General features: G+C 49.5%; 9 protein-coding genes across 9 annotated transcripts; 4 read left to right on the top strand and 5 right to left on the bottom strand.

The window, feature by feature from the left end:
- Window positions 1-37: 37 nt before the first annotated feature.
- horA (ubiquinone biosynthesis protein COQ11) lies at window positions 38-1,095 on the top strand (the record flags this gene model as incomplete). Its single annotated transcript, XM_057166452.1, has 4 exons — window positions 38-83; window positions 140-194; window positions 259-599; window positions 674-1,095. The coding sequence occupies 4 exons, from the start codon at window positions 38-40 to the stop codon at window positions 1,093-1,095; spliced, it is 864 nt and encodes a 287-aa protein (XP_057019493.1).
- Window positions 1,096-1,257: 162 nt separating this feature from the next.
- Window positions 1,258-2,260, bottom strand: N7466_007062 (pre-mRNA-splicing factor SYF2; the record flags this gene model as incomplete). Its single annotated transcript, XM_057166451.1, has 3 exons — window positions 1,258-1,305; window positions 1,372-2,007; window positions 2,069-2,260. The coding sequence occupies 3 exons, from the start codon at window positions 2,258-2,260 to the stop codon at window positions 1,258-1,260; spliced, it is 876 nt and encodes a 291-aa protein (XP_057019492.1).
- Window positions 2,261-2,509: 249 nt separating this feature from the next.
- On the top strand, window positions 2,510-4,453 carry N7466_007061 (uncharacterized protein; the record flags this gene model as incomplete). The annotated part of the gene is made up of 1 exon (XM_057166450.1): window positions 2,510-4,453. One exon carries the CDS (start codon window positions 2,510-2,512, stop codon window positions 4,451-4,453), a length of 1,944 nt encoding a protein of 647 aa, XP_057019491.1.
- Window positions 4,454-5,008: 555 nt separating this feature from the next.
- On the bottom strand, window positions 5,009-5,269 carry N7466_007060 (uncharacterized protein; the record flags this gene model as incomplete). The annotated part of the gene is made up of 1 exon (XM_057166449.1): window positions 5,009-5,269. One exon carries the CDS (start codon window positions 5,267-5,269, stop codon window positions 5,009-5,011), a length of 261 nt encoding a protein of 86 aa, XP_057019490.1.
- A 2,635-nt stretch (window positions 5,270-7,904) lies between these two features.
- Window positions 7,905-8,339, top strand: N7466_007059 (uncharacterized protein; the record flags this gene model as incomplete). Its single annotated transcript, XM_057166448.1, has 1 exon — window positions 7,905-8,339. The coding sequence occupies one exon, from the start codon at window positions 7,905-7,907 to the stop codon at window positions 8,337-8,339; it is 435 nt and encodes a 144-aa protein (XP_057019489.1).
- Window positions 8,340-8,738: 399 nt separating this feature from the next.
- Window positions 8,739-9,617, top strand: N7466_007058 (velvet factor family protein; the record flags this gene model as incomplete). The annotated part of the gene is made up of 1 exon (XM_057166447.1): window positions 8,739-9,617. One exon carries the CDS (start codon window positions 8,739-8,741, stop codon window positions 9,615-9,617), a length of 879 nt encoding a protein of 292 aa, XP_057019488.1.
- Window positions 9,618-10,627: 1,010 nt separating this feature from the next.
- On the bottom strand, window positions 10,628-11,906 carry N7466_007057 (uncharacterized protein; the record flags this gene model as incomplete). The annotated part of the gene is made up of 3 exons (XM_057166446.1): window positions 10,628-11,271; window positions 11,437-11,583; window positions 11,669-11,906. 3 exons carry the CDS (start codon window positions 11,904-11,906, stop codon window positions 10,628-10,630), a joined length of 1,029 nt encoding a protein of 342 aa, XP_057019487.1.
- A 1,074-nt stretch (window positions 11,907-12,980) lies between these two features.
- On the bottom strand, window positions 12,981-14,751 carry N7466_007056 (uncharacterized protein; the record flags this gene model as incomplete). The annotated part of the gene is made up of 2 exons (XM_057166445.1): window positions 12,981-14,017; window positions 14,178-14,751. 2 exons carry the CDS (start codon window positions 14,749-14,751, stop codon window positions 12,981-12,983), a joined length of 1,611 nt encoding a protein of 536 aa, XP_057019486.1.
- Window positions 14,752-15,206: 455 nt separating this feature from the next.
- On the bottom strand, window positions 15,207-15,905 carry N7466_007055 (mitochondrial 54S ribosomal protein bL12m; the record flags this gene model as incomplete). The annotated part of the gene is made up of 2 exons (XM_057166444.1): window positions 15,207-15,539; window positions 15,684-15,905. The coding sequence occupies 2 exons, from the start codon at window positions 15,903-15,905 to the stop codon at window positions 15,207-15,209; spliced, it is 555 nt and encodes a 184-aa protein (XP_057019485.1).
- Window positions 15,906-16,115: the final 210 nt, after the last annotated feature.

Below are 16,115 nucleotides of genomic sequence, written 5' to 3'. Positions count from 1 at the left end.
CCTGGAAAACATTTCATCTACACTGTAAACGTACACAATGGCTACTAAGAGGCTTGTTGTTGCCGGTGGAAGCGGTTTCTTAGGTTTGTGGTGCATGCGCAGATGAGGCGATATTAATTATGCTAATATACGGATCCAGGATCTAGGATCTGCAAATCAGCCGCAGCGCGGGGATGGTCGGTAGTCTCATTAAGGTAAGCTGGAGCTGTGTTTGCCAGCCTCTTTTCTCTTCCTTTGAGATACTCATATCTTCCTCAGTCGATCAGGCGAACCGCGGTGGGACACCGTCACTAGTTCCTCGGCGCGCCCAAGCTGGGCAAGCTCAGTCGAATGGGCCAAGGCTGATCTTTTGAAGCCGGAGAGCTACAAATCGTTCCTGAGTGGTGCTACTGCCGTCGTTCACTCCATGGGCATTCTTCTGGAGGCCGATTACAAGGGTGTAGTACAAGGCAGAGAGCCCATTATTGGTGGACTCCAGCGGGCTTTCAGCTCATCCAAGTTGGGAAGCCAAGATCCATTAACCCTAAAAGATGGCGAGGCTCTTAAGCCAAAGGAAAGGGATGGTCAATTGACTTATGAGCTTATGAACAGAGATTCAGGTAGGTTTGTTTGATTGTGGATATCTAGAGTCTGAAACAAGTTGCCAGGGATCTGACTATCTCTCGCAAAACAGCTATCGCATTAGCTAAAGAATCCTTGACCGAACACGTTCCAGCCTTCGTGTACATCTCTGCTGCGGCCGGCGCGCCAGTCCTTCCGGCCCGATACATCACCACCAAGAGGGAGGCGGAAGACACAATCGCCTCCACCCTTCCGGAATTGCGGAGTATTTTCATTCGACCCGGTTTCATGTTCGATTCCAGCAGAAAGTTCACATTGCCAATCGCCCTAGGCGGCTTTCTCACGTCGGAGGTCAACACTTTTCTGGGAAACAAGCTTGGATTCCTTGGCGCCATGGCTGAAAAGCCGTTGAAAGTCGATACCGTGGGCGAGGCTGTAGTGGAGGCTTTGGAAGACGAGTCAACAAGGGGAGCAGTAGGAACGAAGCAGATTGAGGCATTAGCCACAAAGGCCTGGAGGAAAGCAATGCTATAAGCCCGATTCGAATCTGAGGTTTGGCATCCCGAGAGTTGACACAAAAGCACACGATATGTTGTGAAGGGATGGCGAGTGTCTTATTCCGAACCCGACCCAGAAAAGTGCCCAGCACATGTATATTATTTCTAATCTTGTATTTTTTTTCTCTCTCGTGGCGCATTAGATCATAGTTCCTCGCTCGAAACTGTCCCGAATCTCGGTTGTGTACTAAAAAAAAGAGATAAAAGTTAGATAGAATGCCCACGTGGACGAGTACGACTGGCAGATGCCTACCTTGTTGTAGAATCGGGCAAGCTTCTGGTTGAACTGCTTGTTCTTTTCGTTGATGTACGTCACATCGGCCTCATCATCACCACGACGCTCCTTGCGTTTCTTAAGGCGCACTTCTTCGGCCTTGTGGATATCGCCGACAAGTCGGTCTATGGCTGCGCGATCTGGTTTGTTTTCGGTGAAGCCCACGCTATCAGCGGTGGAATAGAAGCTGCCATTCTTATCAACCGCGATCATTTCCCCGTCGGCGGTCTCCACAATCTCGAGGTCGCCATTGGCAGCGGCCTTCTCAATTGCAGCCAGTTTCTCCTTTTCATATGCCTCCAAGTTCGCGGGAAGTTCTCGCATTTGTCGCTTGTACACCTTGTTGGCGTCTTGTGTGTAATCTTGGAACGCGACGTTGTCGCGATGGCGCTGTTTCTTGTCCATACGTCGATCCCACTTCTCAGATTCGTCAACAGTCCAGTCCCAGGCTCGCTTGCGCTCGAAATCTTCACCAGCCGCTTCTGTGTCTGCTTTTAGGAGGTTGTGAGAGGCAAAGGCATGTTTGCGGGCAAGTGAAGTGGCCAAATTCGGATCCGTAGCAAGTCGCTGGGTTTCCGCAGCAGTTTCTTTCAGATTGCGCTCATTGGCAGATTTCTAAAATACATCAGTATTGTAATCGATCCAAATCTCATTGCTTAGATATTAGATCTCTTACCGCTCTTGCCTGAAGTGCTTTAAATCTTTGCAGTCTGTCCTTTGCCTTACCAGCTGCATCATCCTCTTGCTTCTCAGTATTTGAGTCGGCTGTGTTGGGTGTTTCGGTGGGTGTAACGTCCGAAGTAACATCAGTTAGGTCTGGCTTTTCGGCCTCCTCGGTGGACACGGTCTGGTTTCGTGTCTTCGGCATGGTGAAACACGCTGGCGCTGGGTAGGGTAGTGATAGTTCGTGGGGGAAAGGTGATGAGAGGGTGGGAAGAGAGGTTGCGACTGCAGTTTTCCGCGACGAGATGACATCAGCCTCACCGCCCGTTGCCCACCGCTTTTGGCTCTAAACAATCTGCCACCCCAGAATTCCCGTCGTGCGGGTCAGCTCTCATCTCCACCCGTGGGTCGTCTTGTTCTCCGCGCATTGGTTTTATTTACGATTTCGCCCAACATGAGATGCGCAACTCCCCAGATCCCAAGATACAAACCCCTCTACTATTCAGCTTGCATTGTGCGCCCATCATCTCGCTATCACTCTTCCATTGGTGCTGTCCGCAGCTCCGACAACGAGACTCGGTATAGGTCTATTGTCCCTTCTCCGACACAACTGCTTCGGTCCAGTTTTATCACCTCAAATAATATACGACCTGATAATGAACCCGAAAAATTGTCACACAGACAGGCTCAACAGCTTCTCGATGCAGAATGGAAGTTGGGTAGTCCTCCTGCGGCCTTGTGGTTACCCCTCAAAGGTGTCCATCCCATAAACCGACGACAAGATACGCTATTGCTCAACTTTGTAACCGATGTATCAGCCTTAAAGGCCACTATTGAAAAAATGGTTGTTGATTCAGAAGGAGCTGCGCGGCTACAAGTGAAAAACTGTACTCTTCTCGCGCAGGCACTACGGCGCTGTCAGTCTCACAACACATATTCAGAGATCGTTGCACTATTGAGCGATATCCTTGCTAGACTTGAACGACTCAAATTGCCTATTTATTCCCAGTTCTGTGAGCTTGGTATCTACTATGCAGCGCTAGATCTGTCTTTTCCGGCCTTGCAACGCTTTCTCGCTGCATGGCAAAGAAAGACCGCTGTACGACTGACTTTTGGAGACCGAATTGTCCAAGCATTTTCGTCTGCTATCAATGCGAAACTGTTTGAAGTCCCAACTTATGACACTTCGGCGTTGCTTGCCACGATCACAGGAGAAGGGGGTGTTCCTTCAGATGTGCATAGTATCTTGTTTGAGTCGCTGTGCCACGATCAGCATGACTTTGCTGCACTTCTCCGCCTTCTAGCTGGCATAGGCAGTGACGAAATACTCTATGGATTCTGGGCTGTATTTCTTCAGACGCTTGATACCAAAGATTTGGAAGCCTGCCGCTCGGCTTACAGTGTAATTCTGGTCCTGATTCAATCTGGGCGCTCGGAGACAGCACGAGACTTCTTGGAAGACATCTCCAAACAGTGCAGTGGCACATTGCCTAATATCGACGCCTCCCATAATCTACAAGCTTTGTTCAAGGACCCAATTGTTGGAGAATCGTTGGCCGATTTGGTCACTGATGAAGATTATAAAAAGTTGCTGGAAGCTGGCTTCAGCAATATGGAACAGAGGTTAGGCATTAAATGGCAAGAATCTCAAGAACAAACAGGCGACAGAAAGACACATTCTGGGGTAACCCCAAACTCTCTTTGGGCCACTTTCACGGATCAGCCGCTCTTCACCATTGATGGTAATTCAACCGGATACGACGATATCGCTCGACTTTATCCCGAGTTGCTTGCTCACGGATGCTCTAAATCACGCGAGGAGCTTGGCCAGGTTGTTGATTTGCTAAATGATTATGATGGCGATGTCTACAATGTGACTGTACAGCTCAACTTGGATCAAAAACAGTGGGAAGCCTTTCAAGCGGAGTTCCCCACTGTCGAATTCCGATGGTGTCCTCAACGATCACCAATAGAGTTCTCAGATCTCTCACCACCCGCCTCGACAGACCAGTCTGAGCGGTGGACACCGGCTTCGCTCGGTTTAATGCGGGCGCGGCCTTTTATCAATGGAGAACCCCAAGTGGGGGCTAACAGCTTGCATTTGATGCAATTGGGATACTTGGAAACACGACCTGGCCCAGACACACCGTGGAAACCATCTGGGTATATCGTGGCATGGGATCGTCAGTTCGGTGAAACCGTTGCGCTTTTTGTTGGGGCATATTCGGCTGTCATGGACCGCGGTCCAACCCCATCCAATGGTCCATTTGGGGCTGTGATGTATATCCGGCCATTTGACAAGCCTCATGCATTACCCTTGTCCCCTGATCGTCAACATCGAGATTACTCTGGTCGTTATTATCTGGACATCGACCCGAGTCCGGACTTGGGTCCGTGATGTGTTCGTCAAAGCCCATTGAACTAGTGCCCACGCATAAGGAAGATCGTTCGTTGATCACATGTGGAGATGATCTTCCAGTGTGACTGCGATGATCCAGCGGTGTATCTTTTTTTTTTTGAAAATTTCTTTTTCTAGCATACATATGAGATTCCTAGACCCACTTTGTGATAAGTTTTCAATGTCTCTGCACAATTTTTCTTTTTTAGTTTTTCACCCCCTATCTATCTGTGCATCATTCCCAAGTCCGAGCAACGCAAGAAGCGAGAAAAGAGAGAAAACCCACTTTTTGAGTTCCCCACTGGTCTCCGGTACTCCACTCACTGCCAGTTGGATTCGAGACCCCAATCAGAAAATCAGAAACCGCTTCCATTCACTTTTGATAAATAACAAAGCTCCAGTCCTGATCGACATTCTTCGTATGGAGTGTGAAATACATACTCCGTACAAGTCTCGAGTGGGGAGCACGTATCTGGTTTGCCCTGCATGGCCAATTGAATCCAAGGCAGAGCTGCTCTTCAGCACACAAGAGTTTTCCAGCGAATGATTGGAGACTCAGCAGGGGCTGAAGAAGGATGGATCGACGGTAAGGGCCAGCAAGCCACTCATCTGACCGAGCGATGTGTCCCGTCCGATTCTTTCCAGGCTGCAGGGATCTTGTCGAACATTGAATGTAGCGTCCAAACGGTAGTAGAGCGCGATCTTCATCGCCTCGAATGGTATTTCCGAGGCGCTGACTGGTCGGAACATGGCAGGTGTATATCCGAATTCGATGACGTTCACAGCGTACTTGATCATACTTAGTTGATCAGTCATTTCAGTGGGACCCCGCCACAGCTCGTTCAAAGCAAAGACCACCTTTTGTTTATCCATATGTGTACAATCTACAACCTACAACCCACTGGGGTCTTGTGGGGGCCACGCCTAAATAGCGCCCCTCCCTCGCCAAGGATCCAAAGTTCTGGGATTTTGGCGCTTGTCACGCGAGTCTAGCTCACACTTGACGGCACATTTGGCGATTACGGCTATTTGCCGACGGACACTTGAAGCCTATGACTTAGGAGGCGTGCTCAATCTTTTTGGATTCACTGAATTTACCTTTTCTTCTATCTATTTACTTCTATTTGTTTATCTTTTTCTTCCGAGATGTCAGCAACTCACCATTTCAATGAGCTTTGCGGACCTTTTTTTAGATGTACTTGTGATCGATCCCATACAATGTTTGCCTACTATTGCCTCGACGCTTGGACCCACCAGACTCATCAGACCCATCTGTTAATCAAACGATGAGAAAACTGGTCCGCTTTTCCCTCTCACGGCTGCCTTTTTTCTTTTCTCTTCCTTTTTAATTATGATTTTTTTTTGCATTTTTTACGTATATTTACGTATGAGGGGGTTTACCAAACCCTGCCGAACTGCCATGCGAGGGATAGTCGGAGCCCACTGCCGTGAAACGCTAACTTACTTTCATTTCCTGGAAATACCTGAGTTTACAGAGTTCCTTCCGAAAAGCTTGCCACTCTCGTCATGGTATGGAGACGGCGACCTGACTGGCTCAGTTCCCCACCATTACGGCGAGCCTGGCGAGCTTGGCTGCCACTGACGTGGTTTCAAGATCCCCGCTGTGGGGGGGCATGGGAAGATCTCTTTCTCTCTTCCTCTCTCTTCGCTGCGGCATCTCCGTGCTCCCTCCATAATAGCGGTTGCCAAGCCCTTGGAGTTGCAGGCCCCATTCCCAGGATGGCAACAGTCGCTCCATCCGAGAACTACTTGGTCAGCATCTGATCGCCGGGTGTGCCCGTTCTCGCTACGCTACCAAATTTGCGTGTTTTATGCTTTGGCTTTTGAATCTCCATTCTATACTCCGTAAAGCGGAGGTCAAGGTTTTGATTTTTACATTTTCATGTTTCATTTTGACAAGCGAATACGGAGTATGGCAGTTGGTACTATTTGGGTACTATTTGGGTACTGTTCTTGTGGGACACAGCCCTGAAGAACCAGTACAGCCAAAGCCAACTATCCATACGGAGTAATCCGTTACATGTTTGTAATATCCATTCCCTTTGTAAGTTGGAGGTTGTTCTCTCCTTGACTATTCTTATCTTTTTTCTCATTATTATTTGATAAAAAAACTGGATTTTTCTCTCTATTGCTATCCGGTTTCGGTCCTATTCTTCCCTCAAACCCTTAAACCACAGGCCACTGTAGCCACGCCACACGATCCCAAATTGGAGTTAGACGCTAACGCTCAGAATCCCAAACTCTGCTGAGCCAAGCCCCCCCGCTGACCGTCCTTTCAAGGGCCTCAGAGACTCGGGTGACAGTTGCTGTCAGGAACCTATTTCCGAGTATATCATCACGCTTCACGCACAGACTCGATAGAGACACAAATCCACATTTGCCCACTTGTGCATCCACCACACTGTGGCGGGACCAATGTCTGTTCGGCCCGTTCCCCCGGCTCTTCCCTTTTATTTTTTTTTCCTTTACCATCTCGGTGGATCACTCAATCTGGTACAGTCTCCGTAACGAGGGGTCCTGAACAAATGTAGAAATGAAGACCGAAATAGTGGATAGAAAAGAATTATAAGAGAATGAGAAAATCAGAGAAGAGAGTGAAAAAAACGAAAAATGAAAAGAGGTGCCTAAAATATCTGGTACTAATATTCATACTCTCTCAGAGTCTCTCTATACTTGGGACTCTCTTAGTGGCCTTTTATACAAGTTTGATACCTGATGGTTTAACTACCAGTCATGTCTCTGAAGCTGAAAAAAAAGTAACAAACAAAGCAAAGACAAACAAACCCCAAAAACAAGGAAACCAAGTAATATTTCATGACAATTACACATACCACAAAACACAAAAGAAAAGCAAAAAAAAACCCCCCAGCAAACTTCCATTAAAAAAAATCCAAACCCCCTCGCAGAGTCGCAGCTCCATAGATCCAAAAAAATTCTTTACGGTAAAAAAAAAAAAAAAAACTGGACAATCTCTGCCTTGGCCAGCTGCAGTGGGGTTATCAGATTCTTGGCCCGCTCAAAGATCCGGGATATGCAATCTGGAAGGTCTTGCGTGATTACCGATCCTGCACAACTTTGGGTCCTTACATATAAATGATCCCAGAAAGGAGACAATCTACATCTGAGACCACTTTCTCTTCCACGCGGGTGTGGCTGACTGACCGCTTTGTGGATCATCATCCAATGCCTAATTCCGAGCTGAAAATCCACTGCTTGGCCTTACTTAAGGCTGCCTAACGTCCGTCGAAGGGCCTGCGTGCTCCACCTGCGCAGTCTTGAATAGATGTCGAGGACCCCGTCACAGCAATGGGGGCATCCCGCCGACACTCCTCATCTCGATCAGAGGCCATATCAACATCCGGGCCCGGGGCCCGCCACATATCAACCTTATCCACATCATGACTTTCGCCATTTTCGCCCGTCAGAATCCATGGCTTATGACCTGCCGCTCTTGTCGCCACCCATGGCGGCTCCGAGATTACCGCCGCCGGACTGCTTGCTGAGGAACTCGCAGCCGCAGCCGCAGCCGCAGCCTAGATATATGCTTTCGGCGCATAGTGACTATATGAATCGTCCGGCTTTGGCTTTGCCTCAGATGCCCATGTCCAGGCCCATGCCCATGCCCATGCCCATGCCGTTGCCGTTGCAGATGCAGGCTCAGACTCAAGCTCAGGCTCAGAATCGCATACAGACGCTGCCGTTGCGGATGCATCATCAGGCCCCTCTGCCAGCTACCGATCTACGCGACTATAGTGCCTCGTACACGGAGAGATCGAGTCCTATGCTAGCCCATGGCCATGAGTATCCCATTCCGATTCCGATTTCTAGTAATCGGGCCCGGACATACGACCAGGAGTCCCAGTAAAGTTCCTCTTTTTTCTTTTCGTTTCTTCCGTCGAATCACCACTTGTCAGTTGTCCGTCCTTGTATATGTGTGTTCGAGTGTGTGTATGTGTGTGTGTGGTGCACCGTGCAGGTGCAGGTGCACACGGTTCTCCATCGCCAGCTCTACTTTTCAAGCATTGCTGTTCGTGGAAACTAGATCCTCAACTTTGCATCCTCTTTTTCTGACTACATCTCTCTCAGGCATAGCAACAGCTCCATAGCTACTATACTTAGTCCTATACATTCGGAAAAGAGCCCCATCTCCCTCGTGGGTAACCAACTTCCACCCACCACCCACACAAGCACAAGCACAAGCACAAGCACAACAAAGCAAAAAGAAAAGGAGCTCCCCCGACGCACTCGCACACCCCCATACAGCATGCCACATGGTTTCGACAAGCTCCTCAACCACGAAGATCCATCGCCCTCACCACCACCCCGTCGCAAATCCGCTCTACCAAGATACCACCTCCACGTCCGCCAGCAGCCCATTGCTGCCCGCGCCTGCGGCGCAGGAGACCGTGACCGCCGCCCCGTCGACCCACCACCAATCGTGCAGATCCTCCTCACAGACTTCGACCCAGACTCCCAAGACGACAAAGATACCCTCCAAGACCCCCGCTTCACCGTCGGCTGTCTGCTCTTCCCCTTCCCAGAAACAAACCCCTCTTCCTCCTCCACAGTCTCCCAGCCCCCCGACCCAGACCAAGCAGACCGCGACAGAGATAGAGATAGAGATAGAGATGGCAGAGACCTTTGTAAAGAGAAGGAGTCCGACGGCGTCGCGCGCGCAGACGACGACTTCTCCACCCCCCTTCTCTCCGGCAAGGCTTTCATGTCCCCGTTCTACGTCGAAGCGGACCCAGATCCAAATTCCGCCCCTACGCACCCTTCCTCCGTGGATGATCTCCCCGCCAACCCTCTCGCCCCGGCTTCGCCGCCTCCCAATCCGAATCTGCGCAATGCCTCCAAGCTGCATCAGCCTGCTACGTTTTTCATCTTTGCGGATCTGTCGATTCGTACTGCGGGGCTGTATCGGCTGCAGTTTAGACTTATGAATTGGGGCTCTGTGGAGGATACGGGTCAATCTATGCCTATTCTTGCTGAGGCGTGGTCGGATCCGTTCCGTGTGTATCCGGCTAAGGATTTCCCGGGGATGAGCGATTCGTCTATTTTGGCGGAGGGTTTGAAGGAGCTTGGGTTTGTGGAGTTGAAGACGAGGGGGAATGGGAAGGGGAAGGGGCGGAAGAAGTGGTGATGATCTTTTTTTTGATTTTTTTGAAAGGCTTTGAATTATCGCTTTTTGTGGTTTTCATTTTTTCTTCGTTTCTTGTTTCCTGTTTCCTTTTTGCTTGTGCTTGTGCTTGTGCTTTCTTTCATTTTCTCACTTTCTATATCCATCTAGTGCTTAGCTAGTTCGTTTTTCTTGCCTTTACTTTAGAAGCTTGTTTGGGCCGATGTTTCGGTGTCTTGTGTTTGGGGCTGGATGGGATGAACAGAGACGAATGCGGCGTTTATGTTGTCCCCACTTTTTGATTTTTGGATGCTGCTATGATATCTGTTTTTTTTTTTGGATTTCATATGCGCGCGTTTGATATGAGATATGAATTATGACGTGCTTTGACGATTTTCTTATGTGGCCTTGTGGTTTCGGTGCACACGTGGTGTTGGGATTGATCCATACTATACGCTATCAACTCTTGAATATTGTGCCCAGGTGGATACGTGGTGTTTCTCGGATGTGGTTCGTGAGCAGTAGATTATAAAGGATGATACGAAAATTATATGATTTAGATTTCTTGTGTGGATTGGTCTGTGCCTCTGTTTTATTTACCCTCCAGCATTAGGCACATGCACATGTACACCGAGCACTCCTGGGTTATTATGCATTGAATCGGCGTCAAGCATTGAAATCGATTCCAAGGTCTATTCAATGTTGCGAGCGTTAGGTAGTACATTCATACTACCTACTAGGTAGTAGGTACCCAATAGGTCAAAGATGTGCTATGTAGATACACACCATCCAAGCCTAGAACAAATCAATTTTATCACTACTAGTACCAATATGGATTTGTCTATCTTCAATCTACAAATGTTGCCTGAGCCCTAAGAAAATAAAAAACCGAATTGACTTTCAATATTTTCAGTCTCAAAATAGACACCAACAACCAAGCCCTTAGAACTACTGACATATACATATACTTAAGGAAAACCAAGCCTAACTCCATCAATCCAAAGGTACACAAACATTTGAAACAACCAGTTGACCTAATATCCCGCACCCCGCTGGTTCCCAGCAAGACCCTGCTGCTCATTCGCCCGCGTAACCCTAGGATCAATCTTATTCATAGGATCCACATTCTGACCCTGACCCTGACCCTGCCCCATCATCCCGCTATTATCTCCAACCCCACTTCCACCAGCAGCAGCATTGCCGCCAAAGCCCGACTGGCCCTGGCCGCCCTGGCCGCCCTGGATACCCCCACTACCCATCGCACCACCGACATTCATATTCGGGTTCCGGTTCTGGTTCTGGCCCGTCTGGCACGGCGCAGTGTGGCTGGTCGTCGAGTGCGACTTGTTCTCCTGCGTCGACAGGTTATAGTTGTCCTCGCTGCCTAGCTGGTCTGCGCTGCCTGAGTGCGACTGGTGCTCCTGTGTCGACTTGTTGTAGCTGTCCTCGGTGGATTTGTGGTTGTCGAAGCCCTGGAGGCCGGCCTGCTGCTGCGGGTTAAGGTCTTGGTTTAGGTTCTGGCCCTGGTTTTGGTTTTGGTTTCGGCCGAGGGAGGCCGTGTTGTTGGGGTTGAAGCCTTCGGCTGTGGTTACGTTGGGGCGTTGCGTGCCCGTGCCTGTGCCCGTGCCCATGCCCGTGTTACTGGTGCTGGGGTTTTTGGCTTGGTTTGCGCGGTGGTCTGGTGGGAGTTGTTAGCTTTGTTTTGTTTGTTGCTTTGTTGTTTGATTTGTGGAGGTTTGTGGAGGTTTGTGGGTAGGTGGGTATGTGGGTATGTGGTTTAGGGCTTGTATGTGTCTGTATATGCATGTATATGCATGTATAGATGTGTTTATATGTCATTTACCTTGATCGCTGTCCACACGAGGATCCATCTTGTTGGCTACGGCCGAATCGTGAGGGCCGGCATTGGTTGCGCGTCCGACGCCGCCGCCATCAGCGGGGTTTCGAGTGCCCATGCCGGTGGTGGTGGAGTCGCCTACGTTCTGGGGGTCTTTTTGGTGTTAGCGGATGTGTCTGGGGATAGAGTGTATGCTGGTGGAAGGTAGGGGATATGCCATGTTCAAAGGTAAACTAACCATTGAATCTAGTGTGACGAGTACCACCACCAGTGCCAGTACCGTCACCAGAGCGGGTAGAACCAAATGGGTTCGAGCCTCGTGCAGACGGGTTGGTATTGGTGTTGGTGTTGGTGTTTGCGGTGGTGTCCATGGGAGCATTAGATGAACCGTAAGCCTCCTGGTCTCTGAAGCCGCGGTCTGCCTCTTTGTCGTGATCAGTCATGGCGTCCTTGACTTTGTGCATGAAATTGGACATGATGGTATTGTTGAAGGTTTCAGTTCAATGTTTAGTTCAAATTGTAGTAGCTATCGTTTGTTCCACTTGAGTGATGAGATAATACTAGCGGAAAGTATCACCACTGCTTCTCCCGCAGCAAGCAGGCTTTATATGCATATTCCTCGCATCCACCCTTCGCCCCAACTAGGCACCGAGTACCCTAAAGCATCATTGATATCTTGGAATCTCCCTATCCCTGAAAGCCGCCATGACGCCATTTGAAGCGTTCATACGAGCCCCAAATCAAGACCTATGCACAATGGCCTGTTCATTCGAATATTCTCATGACGTCTCAAACAGGTTCGGCTTGGATGCAAGCCACTGAGGTGGACTGTTTTGTTGAAAGTAGGTTGAGCCATCAATGTCATCGGACCTCGTGTCTTTAATCTTTGGCTTTTCTGAGGTCAGATATGACGTCGAACCGGGGTAATGCATTTCGGTCTTTGTAGATGGATGTCATTTGGATCAGATCTGACTTTGGCCAGTGATATGTATAAGGGGATTGTGGGGGATCTCTAATGATGCGGTGATCCGGGACACGAGCTTTCCCCGTTTGTTCTGGGAGTGGTGTTCCATGGGTTTTGGTGTCGAGGGGAAATTGGAACCATGGGTTCATATTCAGGTTTTTGGATATGTGAGATTCCGGTATCTGGGGTTATTGAGCTTAGCGATTGATTGGGATTTTGTTCATTGCATGGTTCAGGTTGGTAGTATTAAAAGGGCTTGAGGTTTGGATTTCGTGGTGGTGTATTCCAGGTGTGCCTGAGGCCTCGACTGTTCTGGCTTCAAGCTTCAATGTTGGGAAATGTTCGCTTTCATGTCTGGAGATGGACTTGATGTATTGCTTGTTTCTTATGCATCAGTAGCAACTTTTTTAACCTTGGTATATGTGTTGTTCAAAGCTTGAAATCAATCCTAACATTGCCCTGGTGAACATCCACGACGTCTTTGCCAAAAATAAATCGCATATCAGTATAGATACAAAAGTAATATTATGTACACAACATTGAATTCAAAAGATCACAGACCAGTCGATGATTTCAAACCCTGTCACTACCGCACAGGTAACATCTTTCTCGGTACAGACGGCTCATAATCCTTATTATACCAATTAAGCTTCAACTCCTTGATCTTCTTCGCATAAAGAGGATCCTTATCCATCATGGCGCTCTCCAACTGCATCCGGCCATTAAACATCAAGTTCAAATCACGCGATAAAAGCGCATGCATAAAGTATGCCCTGGGCTCACCATACCCAGAAGCAACATCATACCACATGTGCGCAAGCAAGTGGTAATCATGCCGAGGCATAGCCCGGTTGAAAGAACTTTGGAACTTATCAACGACAAACTGCCACAGGCTCAGATTTTCAATCTTGTCCCTAGACTCTATCGAAACGGGCTTCCAATTCGCCGCTGGGTTCGGGTTGGCCTTGGTGGGCTTCTGCTCGCCCCGCGTCGGGTATAAGCCTTGGTACGTGAGATAATAGAAATTGGCGAGGTACAGGCACGCATGGTGGCTGCCTGCGGCTGCTGCTTTGCCCATGCATTCTTCGTACATCTCCAGATTATGCTGGTTCATCATGAGGCTCGCGTAGTCCAGTAGCGCGCCGGGGTCGTTAAACTCCAATGCCGCGCGTCGGATCGCCTCGTCTGATTTGTCACGGTGCGCCTGCGAATTGAGCTGATCGCCCAGGGTCGCCTGCGTCAGCGCATATAGCCTGAGTGGCGATGGCAGCAATTCGCCTAGCAGGACGTCTTCGAATGGGATCGGCTTCCGTCCTGATGGGGAGAGGTACGGCAGCACCTTGGTTTCCAGGATCTCGGCCGCACGCTTGTAGTCTCCGTGCTGGTGAAGTACTTGCGCTTGCAATAATAGCGCAGGAGGGTACCCTTTGTCCGCGATCTCAAATAGCCTGGCCATCGTGGGGGTGTGCATTGGCGGCTCGTCGAAATAGAGGAAGCTGTTCTTCGCATAGATCACATATGGAAGGAGAGCACCGGCGTTTGCACAAGCTGCAATAAGCCAGCCGCGGAAGTATCGGTTCGAGGCCGTGACCATCCACCCAATACGGAATACAGCGTCGGCATCTGTAATTCATTCGTTCTCGTCAGTAAAAGAGGTTCTCGGGGTGGTCTACTTTGCCAATCCATTGCCCTGGACCAGAAGTTGATAATGCCAATTCGACAATCATCCAGTCTCGATGAAAGTAAAGCCGGATAGCCAAAGACCAAAAAGCATCAAACTCACCAGTCGAAATAGCTCTGATCGCTTGCGAAGAAGGTTCCCCCGCAAACGCCGCCGTGACCAACTGCGCACCTACATTTCGGTATGTAGCCTCACTAATACCAGTGGGAATCAATCCGTCCCTAATACCGGCTTCATACGCGTATTTCGACTCCCGCATATGCTCTGCCATCAACGAATCGACAGGCGCCATTAAATCTGGCCTGATATCGGATAAACATCCGAAGTATACGCCGAAATCTGGGTTGAGTGACCTAAATTTGTTCTTGGGATCTGTTTTTTCCTTTCGACTCATTCTCGCAGCAGGTGCGGGGGCTCTCGTCCGCTGCCTGGACGAGGTGCTGTGGAATGGTCGTGCGGCGCGGACTGCGTCATTGGCTTTGAGTAGGGTAGGGGCTGGGAGACGGTTTGTAAGGGCAGCTTTTCTTGTCGCGGAGGTATTCGTGAGAGACTTTTGGAGTGACAGGCATTGCCTTAGGACTGGCTGGGGCCTCACCATGGTAGCGCGGTGGGAATGGGAGGAGCGTGGGAGGTTGGTTGAGGTTGAAAATCCGCGGAGGTCGGGATTGATCCGCATTTTGACGTTTCGCGGATCTGCCCAGGTACGACAAGTCAGCACCTGCATGTGTACTACTTCAAAATCAACAATCAAGTACACATGTGTATGCTAGGCCATATCTAGTATCTATTTACACGTTTTTAATTGATTTAATAATTTAGGTATCAGAGAAAAGAATTGCTGAAATGCTCAATGCAGTCAATTAAACAAAAACGAGCCCTCTGTACTAGACGGGTCCATATAACAATGCGTATAATATACATTTGCCCTCCACCAAGGCCAACGCTCCAGAACATTTGAATATCCTCGAAGCCCCTAAAATCCTCGTACAAAACCCAAGTCGTATAAAAAAAACAAGGAGAGAGCAAAGTGTCAAAACGAAAGCAGCTCTATCCGATCCCTCATCTCCAATCGGAACTAATAGTCCCTGGTTCGATTCACTTGTGCTTTTTTGGCTTCTTCTCTTTCTTCTTTTACTCCATGACAACCTTAGCACCAAGAGCCTTGAGGGTCTCGATGATCTTCTCAGCCTCCTCCTTGGGCACAGACTCCTTCAGCACCTTCGGCACGGACTCAACGAACTTCTTGCTGTCCACCAGTGACAGACCAAGCATGTTCTTAACCTCCTTGATGACCTTGGGCTTGGAAGTAGCCTCGAAAGACTCGAGCTTCAAGTTGAACAGGGTCTTCTCGGCAGCAGCGGGGGCAGCCTCTTCTTCCTCAACGGCGGCAGCAGCTCCGGGGGCACCGGCGCCGGGGGCCATGGCGAAGCCACCGACGGGGAGGTCGGGGATGTTCAGGCGGGTCTGGAAGATTAGGTGTTAGCTTTGCCCTGATTGTCCTGTGCATTCTTGTTTGACGAAAACCATGTATTGTGTCGGGGCTGTATGCCCATTGACGCAATTGCATATGGTATTGCGATCCATCCGTCAAGAAAAGTGGTGACCAACCTTCAAGCTGGAAACAAGATCGGCGGTCTCCAAAAGGGTCAATGTGCTGATCTGGTCAACGATCTGGGAGATCTTGGGGTTAACGGGCGCAGCGGCCTCGGTGGACTCCCATCGTCGGCAGGCAGGTGTGCGGGCTGTGGGCAGGTATGTGGACGCGATGCGCAGGGAGGATGAGCGAACGGAGCCGGAGAGCTGGCGGTAGGCGCGGACTGAGAGAGACATGGCGGAGACGGTGATGGGGAGCGAGGAGAAAATGAAAGAAATTCTCAATTGAGGGAGGCGCTCCGTGGTAGAGGAATGGGGGGAGATAACTAGCTTCGCCGCGTTTACAGGACGAAAAGTGAGTGATGGGTTTCGGGGAAAATCTGGGTGTCACGTGGACGATTTGGATTATGTCAGCTTTCGATATGGCCAACCACAATTGAACTATCA

The sequence above is a fragment of the Penicillium verhagenii genome (assembly GCF_028828195.1).
Source record: "Penicillium verhagenii strain IBT 33310 chromosome Unknown utg000007l_segment0_segment0, whole genome shotgun sequence".
NCBI classification, from domain to species: domain Eukaryota; kingdom Fungi; phylum Ascomycota; class Eurotiomycetes; order Eurotiales; family Aspergillaceae; genus Penicillium; species Penicillium verhagenii.
The sequence above is the reverse complement of the archived record's forward strand: the minus strand, read 5'-3'. Positions and strand labels throughout refer to the sequence as shown.